The following is a 22,922-nucleotide window of genomic DNA, read 5'->3' on the forward strand; positions in this document are numbered from 1 at the left end:
TGTGACAGGTCAGAACTGAGTTCCAAGGCAGAGCCCCACAGTGGCTTTGCTCTCCTTCTCCCAAGAACATAGACTGTCTCTGTGCCACAGCACCACCAGGGGATGGGGGTGGGTGGGTAATGTAGACAATGCAAGACAGTCTTTCCAACCTGCTTCAGTGCCTCTTTCTGTGATATGGTGTTAAAATGAAGTACTGTAATCATTCACCTAATTTTTCTTTCTTGTATGAATAGTTGTTCAATGTGGTGTTCCTATGGGGCAGATGATCACTGGAGGGTTCTATTCAGCAATCTTGCTTTGCCTTCCCTCTAGGATTGAGTTCATGGTTTGATTCTAAGCTTGAATGCTGTTTGTGTATAGAAGAGAAATTAATTTTGTGCATTTAAAAAATTATTTCAATTGTTTTTGGGGAACAGGTGGTGGTTGGTTATATGGGTAAGTTCTTTAATGGTGATTAAAGGCATAAGAACAATACAATGAACTCTGGGGACTCAGGGGGAAATGTAGGAGTGGGGTGAGGGATAAAGGACTACACACTGGGTACAGTGTACACTGCTTGGTGATGGGTGTGCCAAAATCTCAGAAACCGCCACTAAACAGACCAAACACCATCTGTTCCCCAAAATCTGTTATTGAAATGAAAGAAAGAAAAGAAGATCGAAAGAAGAAAGAGAAAGAAAGAAAGAAAGAAAGAAAGAAAGAAAGAAAGAAAGAAAGAAAGAAAGAAAGAAAGAAAGAGAGAAAGGCACCTGAAAAACAGCAGATGCAAAAAAAAGAAAGAAAGAAAGAAAGAAAAACTCAACCAGGTAGATGAGGTCTGTAACATATTTAGTGATTGCCCAAGAACTTTAATATCCTCATAAAATTATATCTTATATATGCTTATTAAAAAGAGAACACTTCTTTTTAGAATAAAAAGAATTATGATAGATAGCTTCCTCTATATTAATATTTATCTTTGCATCAATTCAATCTCTTACCTTAACATTAAAAATATGAATTCTCTTATCTATGCCATATCCATGAATTATTTTAAACTTGGGGACATTATTTATTTTATCAGTTTCAAGCCTAGCTTTATACTCCACGCTAAGATCAGGATGAACTTCAAGTTCAAAACATGCCTTCTTAAGTATACATATAGAAGCAGCAGCACAATTTCATTTGAAGTAAGTTTAGCAATTACTTTACTATCAGTTATATGAATAAGTGGATCATTTACACTCTCTACCCTTATAATTAACCAAGAGTATTTATGATTAATTTTTCCATCACGGCCACTTACCATCACAGAATTTAAACTTTAAATTGAAAAAGATTAAGGTTTACAAGAAACAGCTGGACCGGGCACGATGACTCACGCCTGTAATCTCAGCACTTTTTGAGGTTGAGATGGATGGATCGCGAGGTCAGGAGATTGAGACCATCCTGGCTAACACGGTGAAACCCATCTCTACTAAAAATACAAAAAATTAGCTGGGCGTGGTGACACGTGCTTGTAATCCCAGCTACTAAGGAGGCCGAGGCAGGAGAATCGCTTGAACCCAGGAAGTGGAGGTTGCAGCAAGCCGAGATCATGCCACTGCACTCCAGCCTAGGAGACAGATTGAGACTCTGTCTCAAACAAAAACAAACAAACAAACAAAACAACAACAACAAAAACCTGGGGCTGGGCACAGTGGCTCACACCTGTAACCCCAGCACTTTGGGAGGCCGAGGTGGGTGGATCACTTGAGGTTGGGAGTTCAAGACCAGCTTGGCCAACATGTTGAGACCCTGTCTCTACTAAAAATACAAAAGTTACCTGGGCTTGGTGGTATGCGCCTGTAATCCCAGCTATTCAAGAGGCCGAGGTAGGAGAATCACTTGAACCTGGAAGGTGGAGGTTGCAGTGAGCTGAGATCGTGCCACTGCACTCCAGCCTGGACAGCAAAAGTGAAACTCTAAAAAAAAAAAAAAAAGAAAGAAAGAAAGAAAGAGAGAAAGGAAGGAAGGAAGGAAGGAAGGAAGGAAGGAAGGAAGGAAGGAAGGAAGGAAGGGAGGGAGGGAGGGAGGGAGGGAGGGAGGGAGGAACTGGAGTGCTTCATTCATCCTGACTGAAGGAGAATGATAACTTGTGTCAGGCTTTAATGTTAAATACGCAGCAGGATCATTTGACTATTATTTGCCGAGTATGCTAAATATCACCATGATAAATACTCCTACATTAATTTTATTTTTAGGAGCCATATTCCAGAAATTTACACAATAACTTTTATTATTAAGACTTTACTGCTTACTATTTTATTTCTATGAGTATGAGCTTCATATCCAGTATTTCATTATGGCCAATGCATTCATTTCCTATCAAAGACTTTACTACCACTAATCTTAGCCCTATGTATGTCACATTTCAATCTTCATTACATCATGAACTATTCCACTACATACATAAAAATGAATTTTAAGCTAGTTTTAAGCTAATGGTAGTTGGACAAGATTTTACACTTGAGCTGATGCTGTAATGGGTTGAGGCTTTTGGAAAGTCGGGATGAGGCAAACACATTTTGGTGGGGGAGGGCCATCTTCAAGGATCAGTAGGAAGACTTTAATATGCTGGATAATGACCTTGAAAGGCATCAAATTCTAATCTATAGAACCTGTAAATGATATATTTTTTTGGAAGAGTCTTAGCAGAGGTGATGATGTTAAGAATCAATACGGGGAGATTATACTGGATTATCAAGGTGAGCACTAAATGTGGAAGGAGATATGACACACACAGGGAAGGCTATGCAAAGATGGAGTAGAGAGAGATTTGAAGATGCTGGTCTTGAAGATTGGAGGTATGCAGTCATAACCCACGGAATGCTGGCAGCCAGCAGCAGCTGGGGGAGGTAGGGAATGGATTCTCCTCTAGAGCTCTGCAGGGAACACAGCCCCACTGAAACTTTGATTTAAGCCAGGCTAGTGTTTTGGATTTCAGGTCTCCAGAACAGTGACAGAATAAATTTCTGCTGTTTTTTTCCTCTTTCTTTTTTTCTTTCTTTCTTTCTTTCTTTCTTTCTTTCTTTCTTTCTTTCTTTCTTTCTTTCTTTCTTTCCTTCTTTCTTTCTCTCTTCATTTTTTTTTTTTTTTTTTTTTTTTTTAAGACAGGGTCTTCTTTAAGTTGCTGAGGCTAGTCTCAAAGTTCTGGGCTCAAACAATCCTTCCATTTCTGCTGTTAGAGTAGCTGGGACTACAGGCTCATGCCATCGCAACTGGCTCTGTCATTTTAAATCACCACATTTGTGTTAATTTGTTACAGAAGCCCTAGGATTTTGGTAGTAGAGGTGAGGTGTGCTGTTCTAAATACTCACAAATGTAGAATTGGCTTTGGAATTGAAGAATACGTAGAGATTGGAAGATTTTGAAGTGCATGATAGGAAAAGCATAGACTGCCTTAAACACAGTATTAGTAGATATATGGACATTCAAATGCTTCTCATGAGGGCTCAGAGGGAAGTGAGAAGTATGGATGAAAAAGCTTATACTGGTTTATAGAATAATTATACCACCATAACAGAACGTTAGTAGAAATAGGAACATTAAAGGCGCTTCTGATGAGGGCCAGTCGGAGCTCTCCTGTATGAGGTGTCAGTCAACCCCTGTTGGGAGGTCTACTGGCAGTCAGGAGGCATGGGGATCAGGGACCCACTTGAGGAGGCAGTCTGTCCCTTAGCAGAGCTCAAGCACTGTGTTGGCAGAACCCTCCTTGTCAGGATCCACTGCTGTCTTCAGAGCCAGCAGGCAGGAATGTTTAAGTCCGCTGAAGCTATGCCCACAGTGAGACGGGAATTTTATCTATAAGCCCCTGGCTGGGGTTGCTGCCTTTCTTTCAGAGATGCCCTGCCCAGTGAGAAGGACTCCAGAGAGGTAGACTGGCCACAGTCGCTTTGTCTCACTGTGTTGAGTTTTCCCAGTCTGAACTTTCAGGCCTTTTTAAGCACTGTCAGGGGAAAACTGCCTACTCAAGCCTCAGTAATGGCAGACGCCCCTCCCCCCACCAAGCTCAATCGTCACAGGTTGACTTCAGACTGCTGTGCTATCAGTGAAAATTTCAAGCCAGTGGTTCTTAGCTTGCTGGGCCTTGTGGGAATGGAACCCACTGAGTGAGACCACTTAGTTCCCTGGCTTCAGCCCCTTTCCAGGGGAGTGAAAGATTCTGTCTCGCTGGGGTTCCAGGCACCACGAGGGTATGAAAAAAAAAAAAAAAAAAAACTTCTGCAGTTAGTGTAGTGGCTGCCTGAACAGCTGCACAGTTTTGTGCTTGAAACCCAGGGCCCAGGTGGTGTAGGCACATGAGGGAATCTCCTGGTCTGCAGATTGCAAAACCGTGGGAAAAGTGTAGCATTTGGGCTGGATAGCACAGTCTCTCATGGCTTCCCTTGGTTGGGAAAGGGAGGCCCCCCACTCCTTGCATTTCCTTGGTGAGGCTATGCCCCACCCTGCTTCTGCTTGCCCTCTGTGGCCTGCACTGACTGCCTAACCAGTTCCAAAGAGATGAACAGTCTACTTCAACTGGAAATGCAGAAATCACCCACCTTCTGTGTTGGTCTTGCTGGGAGCTGCAGACCAGAGCTGTTCCTATTTGGCCATCTTGGCAGCAGATCCTATAGTGTTTTACAACTATCATCACTACCTATTTCCAAAAGGTTTTCATCACTCTAAAGAAACTCTGTAATCATTAAATGATAACTCTGCCTTCTCCCAGTCCTTATTATTCTCTACTACTTTATCTAATCTATGAATTTGCTTAATCTACAGCTAAGGAGTGGAATCATATGATATTTTTCCTTTGATATCTGTCAATTTTTACTTAGCATGCTGTTATCACTATCATTCCTGCTGTAGTGTGTATCAGAACTTCATTCTGTCTACAACTGAACGATATTTCATTGTCTGTATACCACATTTTGTGAAGCCATTCTTCTGTTGATGGACACTTGGGCTCTTCAACCTCATAACTACTGTGAATAATGTTGCTGTGAACATTGGTTTACAAGGATCTTTTCAAATCCCTGCTTTCAAATCCATTGGGTATACATCCAATAGTAGAATTGCTGGGTCCCAGGGAAATTGTGATTTTATTTTTCTGGTGAATCACAAATTGGTTTTGCAAATTGGCCATGCCAATTTACACTCACCAGCAATTCATAAGAGTTTCAATTTCTCCATATTCTGCTCAGCACTTCACATTTTCCGTTAAAAATAATTATTACCTTTCTAAAGGATATGAAGTGGTATCTCACTGTGGTTTTCATTTGCATTTCCCCAATGACTAATGAAGTTGAGCATCTTTCCAGGTGTGCTTATGGATCGCTTGCATATCTTCTTTGCAGAAGTTTCTATTGAAGTCCTTTGAATTTTTGAATGGGACTGTAGTATTTTGTTATTGTGGGGAAAAGAGAGATCAGACTGTTACTGTGTCTATGTAGAAAGAAGTAGACATAAGAAACTCCATTTTGTTCTGTGCTAAGAGAAATTCTTCTGCCTTGAGATGCTCTTAATCTGTAACCCTAGCCCCAACCCTGTGCTTGCAGAGACATATGCTGTGTTGACTCAAGGTTTAATGGATTTAGGGCTGTGCAGGACATGCTTTGTTAAAAAGGTGTTTGAAGGCAGTAAGCTTGGTAAAAGTCATCACCGTTCTCTAATCTCGAGTACCCAGGGACACAATACACTGCGGAAGGCTGCAGGGACCTCTGCCCAGGAAAGCCAGGTATTGTCCAAGGTTTCTCCCCATGTGATAGCCTGAGACACGGCCTTGTGGGAAGGGAAAGATATGGCCATCCCCCGAGCCCGACACCCGTAAAGGGTCTGTGCTGAGGAGGATTAGTGAAAGAGGAAGGCCTCTTCGCAGTTGAGATAAGAGGAAGGCATCTGTCTCCTGCTCCTCCCTGGGAATGGAATGTCTCAGCGTAAAACCCGATTGTATGTTCTATTTACTGAGATAGGAGAAAACCACCTTAGGGCTGGAGGTGAGACATGCTGGTGGCAACACTGCTCTTTACTGCACCAAGATGTTTGTGTACGTGCACATCAAGGCACAGCACCTTTCCTTAAACTTATTTATGACGCAGTCTTTTGCTCACATGTTTTCCTGCTGACCCTCTCCCCACCATTGCCCTATAGTCCTGCCACATCCCCCTCACCGAGATGGTAGAGATAGTGATCAATAATACTGAGGGAACTCAGAGACCAGTGCTGGCACGGGTCCTCTGTATGCTGAGCCCTGGTCCCCTGGGCCCACTGTTTTCTCTATACTTTGTCTCTGTGTCTTACTTCTTTTCTCAGTCTCTTTTCCCACCTGACGAGGAACACCCACAGGTGTGGAGGGGCTGGCCCCCTTCGGTTGTTGTGTGTTGGAGTCCTTTATACGTTCTCATTTGATTTGTGAATATATTCTGCCATTCTGTGGGCTATCTTTCAACCCTTCTATCCATTTTTTTTACTCTGTATATGGTGTATGTAAAAGTTCAACATCATTATTTTACATAGAGATATTCAGATTCCCCCTCCTTGTGCACTCTTTGATCATTCTGAAGTCTCCACCTCTCCATTTGCAATAAGACTTTCACTTATATGATTCACTTCCTCTTCCTCTTTTCAACCAGGTAGTAGGCATAGTAATGGGAGTGAGTGCCCACTACCTGTTGTCTTTGAGCATGGCCAACATGAGCCCTTGTAAATCTCCTGATGCCAGGGGACTGGCTGGCCATACTGTCCATGATGTTCCTGGGTCACTCTTCTCTCCCAGTTTTTCCATCTCCCTCCACTCCTGACTGATCACTGACTTTCCAGCCCTCCCCTTTCCTGCCTGTTCTCAGAGCAGGGCTGAATTAATCCAATGACCTGGGAACTCAGGGGACTTGGAGGGAGGTCCTAGTTGCAGGCACAAACTAGAAGAGAAGCCCTTTCAGGGTCACATAATGAGCTTTCGGACCTCAGGCAGAGGAAGTTCTCTGTATGGCATCCAAGGTCCTGGGCTAGGAATGGGCAATAGGTGGGAGGAACACCTGGGTTCAGATTTAGGAAGAGAAGCACGGTCTGCATTGAGAGAGGCTGGGACAATCAGTGACACTAGCCCAGGGGTAGTACATGGGGCCTGGGTGCTGGAACAGGGCCCAGGGTCAGCAGTGCCAGCACCCAGACAGTCACCAAGTGTGGACAGGGTTGAGGATGCCCCTGCCCTGTCATGGTGGCCAGCCAGAGAGGCAGAAGACGACCAAGAAGTCGTGCTGTTGGGAAGGAGCTGCTTGGGGTCTGACAGCCTCTTCCACCAGCCAGACCCATTTGCCTGCCTGGGCTCCTCCCATTCCTGACTGGATAGCTGCCCACTCCACGAGCTTCCTGAGAAGCCTGCAGGTTCCATATGTGAGGGAGGTTGACAGGTGCCTGGTGACGTTGCTAGGCTGGGGTCTCTTTCTACACCTCACTGGGACAGTGGAGAGCTGAGTTTACAAGGCCCTCATGCCAGACCAGGCCTTTGAGGCTTTCCTGCTCAGCTCAGTGCAGCCTCGCTATGGCTGGGATGTGGTGTGTTCCTAACCAAATTCCTCCTGAAATCTTCATCCCCAACACCGTAGTGTTGGGAGGTGGGTCCTAGTGGGAGATATTTAGATCATGGGGACAGATCCTTTATGAAGAGATTAGTGCCCCCTTCCACCTCACAGGCTTGAGTTTTTGCTGTATCTGGAATGGACAAGTTTCCAAGACATTGGGACCAAAACAGAGTCTTGCTTCCTTAGTCTCTCTCTCATGCTTCCTCTGTCACCACGCAATCTCAGCATGTGCCACTCCCTTTTTGCTTTCTGCCATGAGGGGAAGCTGCATAAGGCCTTCATCTGACTGAGCTGCCTAAACTTAAACTTTTCAGCCACCAGATCATGAGCCAAAAACCCTCTTTTCTAGATCAATTACCCAGCCTTGGGTATTCGGTTACAGTAACACAAAACACAGCAAGACAGGCCCTTAGCTCAGCCTTGCTGTGATTCGTCTTGAATCTAGATCATGGAATGGAGGCCTGTGGTCTTTTCCCTATGGGTGTGAACTTCTCCCTCTGATCTCCTAGATAAATATCCTTTGTCTAAACTCAGCTACCATGGGAGCCTCAGGAGCTGGACAGGGTGTGGGCACCAGGGGAGACATGGTAGGAGGCTGTGTGCAGGGGGATGGGTCAAGTCAGGTCCTGCTAGGGTTCTGGCACCAATGGGCATACCTCATCTCCATTTTCCCTCCTCAGTAGGGATTTATCTCCCTGCCTTAGTGTCTCCTTTTCTAACCCTATCGCCTTCCATGTGAAGCTGGACAAAGCATGCAAGCTTGCGAACCTTATTCTAGAGAGGAGGGAAGATAGAGGGATTGTCTGACTGACAATCATGTACGTAGGTGGGTAGCATACCAGAGAGATTTAGATGGACACATCAGATAACAAGCAGGTAAGAGCTGTGCTAGGATGAACAATGGGTCTCCATGTTGTCCACATCCTAATTCATGAAACCTGTGATTGTGGGACTGAATGTGTCACAATGGACTTTTGAGTAAGTAATGGATCTTGAGGTGGTGACATTATCTTTGATTATCTTAATAAGCTTGATGTAACTAACCACAAGGGTCCTTATAAGAGGGAAAGAGATGTGAAGACAGTCAGAGAGAGAGAGAGATTTGAAGATGCCATTGGCTTTAAAGAGGAAGGAGGGGACAGTACCAAGGAATGCAAAAAAGGCAGCTCTGGAGCTGAAAAGCCAAGGGGCAGGGCTCTGCCTGAAGGCTTCTGGGGGTGGGGGTTTGGCCCTTTCCAGAACTTGTTTTCATCCAGTGAAGCCCATATCTGACTTTGACCTCCAGAACTGTAAGAGAATAAAAAGCCGTTATTTAAAATCACTGAGATTGTGATAGTTTATTACAGCAGCAATAGGAAACTAACACAGAAACAGACAAGCAGGCAGGAAGAAGGAGACAGGTGTATGGGCAGACAGTCTGGAGGGCAGGCAGGAGTTTGGGAGGTGAGTGGAGATTCAGAGATGTTGGGGTGATTGGACCTAATACCAGGTCGTGGGGGTGACAAAGTCTGGCAGAGTCAAAGGAATGAGAAAAGACAGTTTGAGAGATAAAGTGGGTCAGGGGGCCAACGCTAAGTATGGAGGCTGTGAAGGCCCAGAGCTCTGGAAGCCCAGACTATTTATTGGTGATCAAACAAAGAAACAGGTGGTGAGAATGTGGGGGTCAATGATTTACAACTGTGACGGTTTAGCATCTGCTCTGTTACTTGAGATAATGGAGAACAGGTTCTTTCAACTCAAGATACAATCGATCCTGGGAGAAGAAGCAAGGAGCCAGCAGGTCCAGACACATTCCAGAGCCACGAGCCTTGGATTCTATCCAAGTCATGAGGGGTTTTATGCCCTGGGCTTAGATTATGATGCGTCAGCGTAGCCTTCCACCCTTTAGCACACAAGGTGGTGTTCCAAAGGCCACAAGGTGTTTTAGACACTGGACCCTGGACATGTTCCAAGACTGTCTTACATTATGTCAGACATGCAAGCTCTGCCTCAGTTTCTCCCAACACTCAGCTTTTCTCCCAACAAGAGATACAGGTGGGTAGGAGACAGGTAGACAAGCAGGTAGGGAGCCTGAAGAAAGGTGAAAGAGAGAAGGGCAGGCAGACTGAGGGACAGGAGGCAGGACAGCAGGCAGGTGGGAAGAAGGGAAGGTGGGCAGATAGAAAGCAGGATATGGGCAACAGACAGGAGACAGGAGCGGGGGTCAGGAGGACAGGATGGCAGGTGGAGGCCCTCAAAGCTGGTCCTTGTCCTCACAAGGGTTAGGGAGCCTCCTGAGACGCAGGTGGATTCCATTTTTGGACTTCAACACAAGTCGTGCCATGGGGATGGGCATCCTGGTGGGGTCAGGCAGCAGCTCAAAGCGGAGAAGGGTCAGGGCCGTGGCCACCTTCAGCTCGTTCATGGCAAATTGTTTCCCGATGCAGTTCCTGGGCCAGGCAGAGACAATGAATTGAGAAGTGGCCTCAGGCTCCATTCTGATCTGACCAGGTTTTGGCCCCTGACCCCAGCTCTGAGCTGGGCATTCAGTGCCCAACCTCATGTGTCCAGCCCCTGCAAACTTACAGCCCATGGACACTTCCACCCCATCCTGGCTTCACACTATCCCAAACCTTGGACAGAGCCGTCTTCCTGGGCTAGCTCCTAACTCCCACCTTCTACCTCTACTCTCAGCAGGCCTGAAACCCTCTATCAAGACAGGGCCAGGGCTCTAAGGCAGAGTCTAATCACATGAATAGATAAAGAGTTAATCAATGGTTTGTTCACCCCTCCACAAACATTTCTTATTCTTCAGTGTGGAGGTCAGTTCAGGTCCTGTAGGGTGAGGGTGGGCCACACTCTCAGGTGCTTCCCATGTAGTGGGATGCACAGGGACCTGAATCCTCATAGGGGGCCCCCGATGGGTGGATTAAGGGAGTCAGAAGGGCAATGGGAGGCTTCCTGGAGGGGAACTGGGTGGGTGACCCTCAGCTGTTGTCCCACCTGCCTCCCACTCCAGGGTCCAGGTTCCTGTCTAACCTCACTCCTCCATCCACCAGCCCCTGTAGCCTTCTAATTCTACCCCAGAAACATCCTTCTTTGCCTTTCCTCAGTCTTCTCACCTGGGCTTTCTGGATTTCTGCTTCCCCTCCCTGCACACTGAAGCCACAGTCCAGCTCAGACCCTCCCGTGCTCTGCATCACAGTGGGGACAGCATCCCAATGCCTCAATTGGCAGACAAGCCCTTTGTGGCCTATTGCCTCACCCACATTTTACCTGTCCAACCCATGTCCTAGCCCTGTTCATGCGGAGATGGCTGAGAATGTCCTCCCTCCACCTCTGCCTGCCACATCCTCATGGCTAAAGTCAGAGCCCAGCTGCCTCTCACTCCCTACTAGCTGTGTCTCTCCCTCCCAGCCCCCCAGGTAGCATTCGTGATTTATCCATGAACACTCACAGTCCAGTGCCTCAGACAGCGCCAGGGACAGGGACACTCGACAAGCCACTCAGTGAGTGAATGAGTGAAAGGATGGATGATGGAATGATGTGTGTCTGGAGCACAGGATATATTTCTGTACAACACGTTTTTGTACCTTTTATCTCTGTTTTCTTATCACACTGCACAGGACTTGACCCACAGACGTAGGCTTAAGAAATACTTTTATATTTGAATGATGGTATTTAAGTTTTAAAATGAATAAAATAGAAGGAAATACACTGAGAGTAAATATTAGTTCTGAGCTAGAGATGGAGCTTAGGAATGCTCTCCGGTTTTCTAGTGGCAGCGACATGATTTGCAGGCAATGTTTAGGAAGACTTTCTCATGCTGAGATAGACAGACCAGTGCTGGAGAAGGAGTTTCAGGAGGAAGCTTTTTCTTAAAGCCTGTTCTGTGTAAGTGAACTCACCATTTGAAGAAGTCACATAATTATTTCTTTGAACAAACTTTGTTTCTACTAAGAATTTGTATTGTTTTTGCCTGTCTGTATGTCGCAGGACAATTTCTGATGCCACGATGATTTCCACCACAGCCATTCTGGAGTTTTCCTCTCCAGCTCAACAGCTATTTCAAGTGTGTTTTATATTTCACATACCAGGATTCCTAAAATGTTGTGCATTGTATAATAATTACTGCGCTTTTCTCTCCAAGACAGTGTACTGTTCTCATTTTTGTGTTTTTGGCCAATATTGTGCTAAGTGGATTATAGGACTATGGCATAAAGATCCCAAAGTATGTACAGATTTGCCAAATGGGGAAATAGACATAAATATGTGAACACTATATAATGCAGTAAAAATTTCATTAGGCAAGACAGAAAAATGTATGATATGACACACACTGTTGTAAAACTTTCTTCAAAGGGCTACCTTAACCTCTCCCTTACGCGGTTTGAAAGGTAGGACTTGCAGGTCATCTATATTATAAACAGACGCAAAAATTTCAATGATTCATCTCTATGGCAGACTGGTGAATTAAATAGGGAAGGTTGTGTGCAGCATTGAGGATGTGTGGGGAGAGAGAAATCTACTGTTTACTATTCGTGATAACTGAGAAAAGCAAACAGCTGAAGTTGAATTTACTGGAGAATATCTAATTCTAATTTACTGGAGAATATCTAATTCATATCCCTAAAGTAGGAAAATACGTGAATATACTGAAGTTTGGAACATGCACTGACAGTGAATTCAGGCTGCCCATTTGAAGAAGCAGAGGGAACAAAGTCTCCACGGGGTGCTCTGGAATGCCACCATCCTTTTGTACACAGAGACACCCACACCAGGTGCCTGACTTTCCCACAAGTACCAACATTTAAGGGCACATCTGAAGATGCCACATATGAACATCTGGCTCACAAAGATCAGAGGGTTGACCAGAGACTTCCCTTATTTCTCTCTTCCAATTACCACACAGGACGTCTCACCTTGATCCTCCTGAGAAGGGCAGGAAAGCGTGGCTGTGTTGAGCAGAACCCGGTGCAAAACGGGAAGGGTCAAACACCTGCAGAGAGAGCACCAGAGCCAGGATAGGTAAGGATCCAGCCCCTACTTGCCACCCATGAGGGGACAGGACTCCCAGAGGTGGAAGCAGGAGAAGGTATTGGTCTTGAGAGATCACCCCACTTCCTCCTCTCAAGGACCACATACCTCCGGGTTGGGCCACACTTTTGGGTTGTGGTGAAGGCCATAAATGGAGAGCGCGACCGTGATACCTGTGGTGCAGGTTGGAAACAGAGAAAAGACTGATCATTTGCCTGGGGTGTCCTGGTACTTCAGCCAGCAGGGGCAAAAGAAGGCCCAAAGGGCCTACTTTCCACAAATTGTCACTTTGACTGGGATGATTCTGCCATTATGCAGGTGGGTTAGGCTTGACAAAGCATGTGAGTTCAGATGATGAATAGACAACCATTTATGCAGGAATGAGAAGCAAGAAAGAATCAGAGCATTACTCTTTAGAGTAAGTCCAATGACATTTCACATTCATCAAATATCCTCCAAGATCCGTTGGAGAATATACATGAACTCACCCAATACAACAACGTTCCAAGGAAGACATTCTTTTGCTCTCAGTTTTCAGGGGAGATACCTGAGTCTCAGAGAGACTTATTGTCTTGTCTATGTTCACACGACTAGGTTATGGCAGGACTGGGACCAGAACCGGGGGGGTTGCACCTTGGTGGCCCCAGATCTGGTCATCAGCTGGTTTCTGCCATCAACCTGAGGGTTCCTCAGAGACTGGACAACAGCTGACCCAGGAAATGAGATTCCTGATCAGCCTCTTTTGCACTGACCCCATGAGGAGAGAAACACATCCCTCTCTGCCCTTGTCTGATTCTCTTTCCAGCCCTGCACATCTCAAGGAATAGAAATTTAGAGTTACTGACCCAAGGCCACATTCAGAGATTAACACTTATTTCTTAAACTTTTGGTGGGTTCAAGCTGTCGGCCAGACATTTCAAATTCTTAATCCTAAATACAAAATATGTTCTTGATTTTTTTAAAACAAAAGGGAGACCCAGAGATGTGCAGAACTCTGAAGCACACTTGGATTTCTGACCCTCCACATATCCCTGTGGAGAGTTTAGGTGAGAGGGTGGGGGAAGTTCATACCTTTGGGCAAGGAGCGCCCATCAGGGAAGGTGACAGGAGTGCTGAGCTCTCTGCCAATGCCTGGCACCGGTGGGTAGAGTCTCAGTGCCTCCTTAATGCACATGGTGGTGTAGGGCATCTGGTCCAGGTGGTTCCTGAAACAAGCCCATCCTGAACATCAGCAAGGCCCAGGCAGACCAGGGGCTTCCCCTGTAGAGAAGGCAGGGAACCCCATCTTTTGAGCCCTCACTCACCAGGTGATGGAGGCTCCATCACCCAGGAGGCCATGGATCTCCTCCCGGCACCTCTCCTGATGCTTGGGGTGTGTGGCCAGAGCATAGAGGATCCAGGAGAGCCCACTGGCTGTGGTGTCGTGGCCCTCGAACATGAATGTGTCCACCTCAGCACGGAGGTCCTTGTCTGACAAGATGCTCCCATTCTCCATCTGGGAAGACCATGGTGAAAGTGCAGGGCTGGTCTCTTGCTCTGTACTTCTGGGCAAAGACTCAGACCTCTCCTACCCATACTCACTTTGGCCAAGAGGAGGATGTCCAGGAAATCCAAGTGCTTCTTCCTCTTGACCTTCTCCAGCTCCCCCTCCTTCTGTAGTTGAGCCTTTCTCAGTTGGATCACTTGGTCTGTACCAGAACAATGGTTACCAGGCAGAGCTGAGACCATCAGCAGCCCCCAGGAGGCCTAGGTGCCCAAGTGCCCCCACGTGGGTGTCTGGTAGATCTCAGCATGAATGTGAGTGTGGGTGCAGGGTCGGGGTGGAAGTTCTAGTACTATGTGAGGCAGGGCACCCCTTCCTCCAGTGGCACAGTTCATGGAGGCTCTGTTTCAATGCTGTTTGGACAGGGTCTCATTCAGTTATCTCCATGTGGGGACATTGATAAACCAAGGCACAGAATTTGGCCCCTCACGTCTCGGCTCCCAGCCCCTGAGCAAGGGAATTCCCCAGACTGAGTGTGTTCTGGCTTCTGCAGGGTTCCTAGGGGCCTTCTCTGTCTGAGGAGTCAGGGCAGGTTCTTCCACTGTGCCTGGGAAAGGCTGGGAGACAAGAGGAGGAGACAGAACCTGTGTGCTGATGGGCGAGCTGGCAGGCGCGGTGTGTCCAGCGGCCAGCAGAGGTCAGGCTGTAGATGGTGTCATTCTGGTGAAAAACGCTCCTCACACGGGAAAAAGTCAGGTTGTTCAGGTCACTAATGGCCTGGATGTAGGACTGAGAATTCCTGAGGGAGAGTATGAAGAAGAGACCGTAGTAGGGGTGGGCCCATTACCTGGAAGTAGAATGGGGTCTGAAAGGAGGCAGCCTCAGATAATGGGGACAAGCAGCCTTGAGGCAATGTTTCTGCTATCTTACAGCCCTGTTATCCTTTGACCTTTATCGGATGGTATGAACAACCAGGGTCCACCTGTGCTAGGAATTAGGCATCTGTTCCTGAGACTTTGTTTGGTCTGGACCAGAATTAGAGTTTGGTCAGAGACTGACTCTTCCTTTGTGTGGAGGTGAGCCTTCACACTCCCCGACCTGCCCCTGAGGTATGTGCACTCCATTTGATAAGAACAAGGGCCCTGCAACTGGAGGGTTATCACTGACCTGTCCACCTGGATGCTGCCCTGGTGGCTGAAGGCACACTTCATGATGGTGTCCAGGGTCATCAACGAGACGTCCTGAAAGACCTCCAGAGGGGAATCCTGGCCAAGGAGCTTTTCCCATTTGTCCTGTGGTGGGAGGGGCATGAACCTTCTTAATCTCCAAGAAGTGCTTTGCTAATAAGGCCTGGCTTTTTCCTGTACCTGCAGATATCTTGTTTTTTCCTGCAGCTTGCAGATATCTTGGTTGGGATTCCTCCCTTTACAGAGCAAATGCATTGTAGAAACTGGGACTGTAAAGCCAGTGTTGGTAAACTGATACCTAATTCTCATGCAGTTTTAATACAACATTAAACAGATCCTCTCACAATAGCATGGATTAAGTATTGAATTTTGAGATTCAGTTAGGACATATGGTTGTGAAAATTTTGTTGTTATTGTTGTTCTGGGATAAATAATGGGGGACTCTTCAGTGTTCTGAGAGCTGAGCTAGTTCTGAGGGACTAGTAGGAAAGTTTCAGTGCCAAAGATAGCTTAAGGGGCTAGTATGGGCACTCTGTTGTAGAGAAAACAGGGACTTCAATTCTTTTCCATTCATCAAAATTTGCTGGGCCCAGTTGGGTGAGAAATCAGAGTCCTGATCGGAGATGATGCTATGGCAGATATTGCCCTGAGAACATAGACCTGGTGTTCATTTCCTTCCAAGGGTGGCTTAAATCCATGCAGAAACCTGGGGCCCCAGGCCAGAGCCTGGGTGGGTGACATCTTGGCCTATGCATGCTGCCAGTGAGGCTGCCATTGCACAGGCCAGCCAGCATAGGAAGTCCTGCTGTCCAACAAGATTGCATACTCCTCCAGTCCCTTGTGCTGAAGGTTTCAAAGTGGGAGGAGAAGGGCCTTGTGTTCACCATGAATCTCTATGCCTATGGTGGGGAAACAAAGTGTGGATCTGACCTGATGCCTGGGTGTTCTCCTACCTTATACAACTCTGGGGAACCCTCTACTCTCACAGCAATGACACGAGAGTGTTGTTCCATGTGTCTATGTCTATGGCCACCTGTGGGACATAGAGTTAGGAATGAAGTTCATGAGAGTGTGTGCTGTGAGTGGGTGTGGGGAGAGGAGAGAGACATGGACTCACCAGCATCACTCGTACAGAGTCTGCCATGAGTGCCACGTAGGGCTTCAGGATGTCATAGTGGAAGGCTGGGGTCAGCATCCGTCGGTGCTGGAACCATGTCTGCCCATTCAACAGGAGCAAGCCGTACCCTAAGGTAGACATGAATGTGTGTATGTGTGTGTGTCAGGGGCTGCAGGGACCTAGGGATGACTGGTGACAATTTGGGAGGGAGAAAGTTGACTTCTTGGGGAGAGAACGATCCAGAAGAAGCCACATCATGGGCAAATACAGGAAAAGGAGGTATGTTTCAGGCATGCGAATTTTCTGATTGAACTGCTACATCCATGTGATTATGATGTGAGCTGTGAGATAAAGGTTGAAAAGGGTTGTGGGCAGATGTAAAATAAATGTGAGGCCAAGGATGTCTGGAGAGAACTGAGACATGAAATGGAAGAAGCTAAGCCTCAGGAAGGTTTGCACCAGCATTAGGAAGAGGTGAGGGTCTTGTTAGAAGAAGGAAATGAGGCTTGATTTGGGGATGGGGTCATGATAGTGGTGGCCCCTAATCTGTTGTTCTCTGTGAGACAAATACATAATTCAAACCTAACTAGGGAGTGGGCTACAGCCCTAGTTTGCACACATACCAATCCATGGAGCCAGGAATCTGTAGGAACCATGGGATTTCGGGTCTGAAAGGTAAGAAAGGGCTTTATAGGAAACTAGGAGCTACTAAGCAAGGCAATCTCAGAGGCAGCCATCAGTTCTTGGTGTCTGTCAGTTGGCAGTTTGACCCATGTCATCTGCCACTTGATTCCCATCCACTTCTATTTCTATCCTGAAGGTCAGTGTGAGCTCAGGAAGACAGACTCAGTGTTCCATCAGGAAAACACGCAGAGGGCTAGGAACGTTAATTGCTGAGACACATAGGCTAGGTCTTCTATGACAATGAATAATACAGAGCCATGGGATTTTCTACATTGATGTTTTCTTTGTCACCTGCATACCAGGACAGGCAACAATTAGAGCTTCGAAACCCAAGTCAATGTGGGTATGAAATTTGTTTTACAGATCTGGGGCAATTTACATTTCAGAGAACCTTAATTTTCTTAATAGAGAAATAAAGAATAGAAAATTCAGCCCCACATATTGTTTTAAACATTCAGTATTCAGTAAATATTTTTGGCTACAGCCTGGGCATGGTGGGCTTGGTGGATGCATGGGAGAGGTTTCAAATATTGATATTTGAACAGCCACTCTCTTCTGGAATTTTACAGACCCAGGGGCATGTGTCAAGAGGGAAGAGACATTGCAGTTGGGATGGGAGTTCTATCTCACCTGATCTCCCCAGAATCACCTTCATATAGTCAGGGTCATAGAGCAGGACACGAACTTTGCCTCCCCATAGCCAAAGAGGACAGGCACTTGGGAATGTCTCCACCCATTTCCGAATCCGTTGTAAGTCCTGGTCCTGTTGGAACTGTCAACGAGGGTAGACAGATGAACACTTTCATTTACTTCTAGTCTTTGCAGCGGGAGTGAAGGGCAGGACAACCACAGGAGCCATGTAGCGGAGGTTATGGATTTAGATCAATTTCTGATGACTTGAGCTGTAATCCAGATTCTTGTTCTCTCCCCAAGACTTAACCTTAGGCCAACCGCTATGAGCCCTCACTCAGTACTGCCAGCAGAAATTTAAATCAGCCTTTGTCTTCATGTTGTGTACAATCTCTGGAAGTCCTAAATACAACAATTTCCATGGGCAATGTGCATAACTCATATTACTTGATAAGTAGATTTGTAAAATGATTTAGTATATTTAGAGAATAAAATGAATTAATGTAAACATTTTAAATTACACAATAATTTTATATAATCATACTTGTTATATTTTCAATATTATCCCAGCATATATGGTAAATATTTGTCAAGATAAAATACCATTTGGGATGTGTATGGCTAAGCAAAAAAAGATTAACTATAAAATTGTGTGCATAATAGTATTCTACATGTTGAAAATGTACAGATTTATGGGATAGAGTCTGGGTATATGCATATGGTGCTGGTGTTGGACTATAATTTTGAGATTTGGGTTTCTTATTTGCATTTTCACATATCAATGAATTATGAGCTCCCTGCTGCCTGCAGTCATCTTTCTAAACTCTTCGATGTGGATCACAAAGCCCTTGGCTTTTTGGCTTCAACTGCTCTTTTCTTGCCTCCAGCCCTGCTGGCAATTCTACCATCATCCGTTTGTTTCAGCTCCAATGCCAATGCCACCACTGCTGCTGATTCACACACCTGCTAACTCTTCTGGGCCCTGGCACTTGCTCTTTTCTCTACCTTGAATGCCCTTTTCCTCTGCCACAGAGCAGCCACTTCTCCTCAGCTTTCAAGACTCAGCTTTGGTTTAATCTCATCTGGAACCCTCATAGACATTGGGTCCCAGTGATGTTCCATGTAGCAAACTCTTCTTTATTTCAACTGCTTCTAGTAACTCAAAGCAACTGTCTACCACATAAGTATCTAATGTCTGCCCACCTTCTTCTGACAATCATACTCTTCAGCTCTGAGGCAGCTTGCCCTACTGTGGGATAGGCTCCTTCGTTCAGCACATGCTTACTGCGCACAAACTATGTGCCCAGTGTGGTTCAGACACTGCGTTAGGACACAGCTGTGGTCCTTATCTGTGTGGAATTTTCAGTCTAGTTGGGGGGTAAGGAAGATTAGAGGCTGTGCAGTAGGGGATAATGGATATGAGATGGAAGGAAGGACAAGCATCTGGGGAAGCTTTGAAGAGGGACCTAACTCAGAACTGAACGCTCTTCCTCACTCATTGAGTCATCTACTGAGGGACTATTGGGTTACAAAGATAAATCTGAGATGGTCTCTCCCAGAAGAAGCCCACACTAATGACACTGCAGAAAAATAACTGAGTCAAGTTAACACTGCTCTGGCCTCTTGAGAAGGATAGCCCATAGGAAAAAGAGTTGGCCCTTCACTACTGGGAGGCCCAGGAGGCCTTCTTGAAGGAGGTAGCTTGGTGCTGGGCCTTGACAGATAGATATGAGTGAGAAGATAATTCCAGGTAGCAAGCACAGTGTGATCAGAGGCCTAGAGGTTGAAACGCATAGGCAGGTAGTGAGGTAGTGAGTAACATATGGTAAAGGAGGAGAATGGGAAAGAAGGCAGAGTGGTATTGGGACCAGTCCATATAGGGCTTGAACACTGTCAGGCCCCCACATTGGTTCTGCTCTGCTGAGAACTACGTTGCCTCCTTTGGTGAGAAACAACAGGCCTCAGCTCCCTGCAACCCCTGTCTCCATTTAAGTGTATTCAATTCATAGCACCCTGGTGAGTCCCTCTCCATGCAGCCCCTTACCTTGCTCTGTTCCTACCTGCCCCCCTCCCCAGGCAGGGATAGTAGTGCACAGGGGATGGGATGTGTCCCTCCTCAGCCCTCTTGCTGCTCCTTTCTCTTTTTCCTCTGTTCCTCTACACCTGGCATGTCCAATCTTTTGGCTCTCCTTCTCCTAGGCCACATTAGAAGAAAAGGAATTGTCTTTGGCCAAACATAAAATACACTAACACTAATGATAGCTGATGAGCTCAAACAAATTGCAAAATAATCTCATAATGTTTTAAGAAAGTTTATGAATTTGTGTTGGGCCACCTTCAAAGCCATCCTGAACTACACACAGCCTCATGGGGCATGGGTTGGACAAGCTTGCTCTACACACCTGAGCTGACCATCAAGATGTGCCAGGATTTTGCTGATTGCTGGGGCACAGGGAGGGGATGACATGCTCACATCCAGGGAGCTCACAGTCCGGGTGTGTGGGAGGAGAGCCAGGAGGTCAACACACACTGCTCAACATGCAACTCAGACACTAGTCTCCTCACCTGGAGAACATTGTGCAGGCTGCCCCCATCATGTGTACCCACAATTGTCAGGTTTTCAGGTCCTAAATCACCTGTTGTGGAAATTCTGTGAGTCTTGAGGAAACTTACTTAGCCAGTTGGTTCCCTACACCAGCAGATCTCTGCCTCGGATATCTACCCCAGCAGAGTGAGCTCTTTTCCTGTAGTCTGGCACCTTCTCAAATTCCTGCCTGTATTCTTCACAGACCATGAACTCCTCATGCCACGGATTCCTCAGATGGGTGTCTGTGCTGCCAGGCAAACGCAGGGCCAGGCAGAGAGGATGGCATTAAGTGACTGGGCAGGGAGCATCTAGAAGCCTTGTTCTTTGAGAAAAGCCAAGGCTCATGGGGTAATCAGTCTGGAGACAATCAGGCATTGCCCTCCACGTGCAGGACTGCCAAGACACACTTGATATCTGCAGGAGGAGGGCATGGGTGATAGAGCTGAGGACCAGCAGGATGGGCTTCATGGGAGGAGTGAGCTCCTCATGACTGGGACAAGCTGACACCAGAGAGGTAGGCTGGGTGTTCCTTTGAGGCCTCATATTTGTTACAAAACAAGGCTTTGCTCTATGGATTTTGTGACCAGGGTCTCAGAGTCCCACACCTCTTTGCCCTCCCACTCCCCCATTGAGTTCCTCCTTACCTCCTGTTGGTGCCCAAAGAGCCAGTGGGAGGGAGGGCACGGGAACTGCTGGAGGGCTTTGAGCAGCCACTGCCTGTGCAGGTAGAGCTGAGCGGCCTTGATCAGCAGCAGAAGCAGAATGAGCAGGGAGGCCACTTGGAGGATCCCGGAGACACCACCCAGGAGTCTGCTGGGGCTCAGCACAGAGACACTCATGGTGCAGCACCTGCTGGATCTCTGAGTGCCCCTACCTCTCCCTGTCCACCCCTGTCCACCTGTGCTGAAGTCCTGGGAGGATTGTCCCGCCCACTTGTGGGGAGAGTGAAGGGGAATGGCAGAACTTGGACCTCAGAGTTCAGAATCGATTGACTATGGATGATCCAACTAGGGGAACAGTGGGAGAAAAGCTTCATCAGCTGTCTACCACATTCCCCTGTCCATGTACCTCACAAATATTTAATGAGCATTTACTGTGTGCCAGGCAGTATGCTAGGTGTGTGGGCACTGTTGTGAGGAAAACAGACTTGAATGCTGACCTCAAGGAATTTACATTCTGCTTTACTACATTGCAATAATGTTCATTCAGTAGCACTCTTTTCTGTTACACATTCAAAGAAAATTCTCAACATGATATGTACATTTAAACGTAACGTTAACCAAGTGCTGAATCATTACTTTTGTCTTATTTAAATCTAATTTTATTTACCATAAAAACCACTTCCATCTATATATTGATTGAGGAGTGGGAAATATGTCTTTCTATTAACTGGATGATGATATGGACAAACAGATGCTAATATGGCAGCTGTTCAAGTACTTTATTTTATTCCATTGGGGAGATTGGTCTCATAATATCCATAGCATGATTTTTTTTTTCTCAGTTCATATACATGACAATTAAAAAAATTCTATATAATGTTAGTTATGATTTTTTTCCCCCATTGATAGATCTACCTTCTCTACCAGAGAAAGTCCTAGAGCAATTTTAGTCCTACTTCAGTCTAGTACTATAGCCACAGCAGGAGCATGTTTATCAATTCTCTTTCATCCTAAATAGTACACAATTACACAATCAGAACTTTGCACTCTGTTCAGGAGCCCTGACTACCTTGTTGAGGACAATCTGTAGTGAACAGAAATTAATATTTAAAAAATGATTGCTTTGCCAACCTCAAGTAAAGTAGGTTAAATAGTAACTGTTGCTATGAATTAACCCTCCCTAGCATTTTTACATGCATATCTGTGCATGAGCATTCTTTTTTTTCATCTTTTTATAATTTCAACTTTTATTTTAGATTCAGGTATGTATGCAGGTTTTTTACACTGGTATATTGTGTGATGCCAAGGGTTTGGATACAAATGATTCTGCCACTCAGGTAGTGAGTATGGCATATATTAGTCAAATTTTCAATGCTTACTCATATCTGTACCCACCCCTCTAGTAGTCCCCAGTATCTATTGTTCCCATATTTATGTCCATAAGTACCCAACATGTAGTTCCCACTTATAAGCGAGAACATGTGATATTTGGTTTTCTGTTGCTGTGTTAATTTGCTTAGGATGATTGCATCCCAATTCATCCATGTTGCTGCAAAGAACATGATTTCATTATTTTTTACAGCTGCCTAGTATTCCACTGTGTATATGTATCACATTTTCTTTATCCGGTCCACCATTGATGGACACCAAGCTTGATTCCATGTCTTTGCTATTGTGAATAGTGCTGTGATGAATGTACAAGTAGAGGTATCTTTTTGGTAGAACAACTTGTTTTCTTTTGGATATATAGCTAACATTGGGATTGCTGGGTCAAATAGTAGTTCTATTTTAAGTTCCTTGAGAACTCTCCAAACTACTTTCCACGGTGGCAGAACTAATTTACATTTCCAGGAATAATGTATACACATTAAGTTTTTTTTTCTGCAGCCTAGACAGCATATGTTGATTTGAAACTTTTTTTAATTTTTATTTTTTTAAATTATACTTTAAGTTCTAGGGTACATGTGCACAAC

General features: G+C 45.8%; 2 protein-coding genes across 2 annotated transcripts in view; one reads left to right on the top strand and one right to left on the bottom strand.

Moving 5' to 3' along the window:
* Positions 1-8,891: 8,891 nt before the first annotated feature.
* On the bottom strand, positions 8,892-21,183 carry LOC104662101 (cytochrome P450 4A11). The gene is made up of 12 exons (XM_010362996.2): positions 20,932-21,183; positions 17,701-17,842; positions 17,010-17,054; positions 16,387-16,514; positions 15,250-15,374; positions 14,727-14,881; positions 14,181-14,287; positions 13,904-14,094; positions 13,671-13,804; positions 12,708-12,772; positions 12,485-12,561; positions 8,892-10,012 (listed from the first exon to the last, which is right to left on the bottom strand). The coding sequence occupies exons 1-12, from the start codon at positions 21,124-21,126 to the stop codon at positions 9,817-9,819; spliced, it is 1,560 nt and encodes a 519-aa protein (XP_010361298.1). The 5' UTR covers positions 21,127-21,183; the 3' UTR covers positions 8,892-9,816.
* LOC104662102 (cytochrome P450 4X1) overlaps positions 20,520-22,922 on the top strand; it is a 108,163-nt gene continuing 105,760 nt past the window's right edge. The window contains exon 1 of the mRNA XM_010362999.2: positions 20,520-20,801. The gene's annotated coding sequence lies outside the window, so the exon portion shown is untranslated. The remainder of the gene's footprint in view (positions 20,802-22,922) is intronic.

The sequence above is a fragment of the Rhinopithecus roxellana genome, chromosome 12 (genome assembly GCF_007565055.1).
Source record: "Rhinopithecus roxellana isolate Shanxi Qingling chromosome 12, ASM756505v1, whole genome shotgun sequence".
In the NCBI taxonomy this organism is placed as follows: domain Eukaryota; kingdom Metazoa; phylum Chordata; class Mammalia; order Primates; family Cercopithecidae; genus Rhinopithecus; species Rhinopithecus roxellana.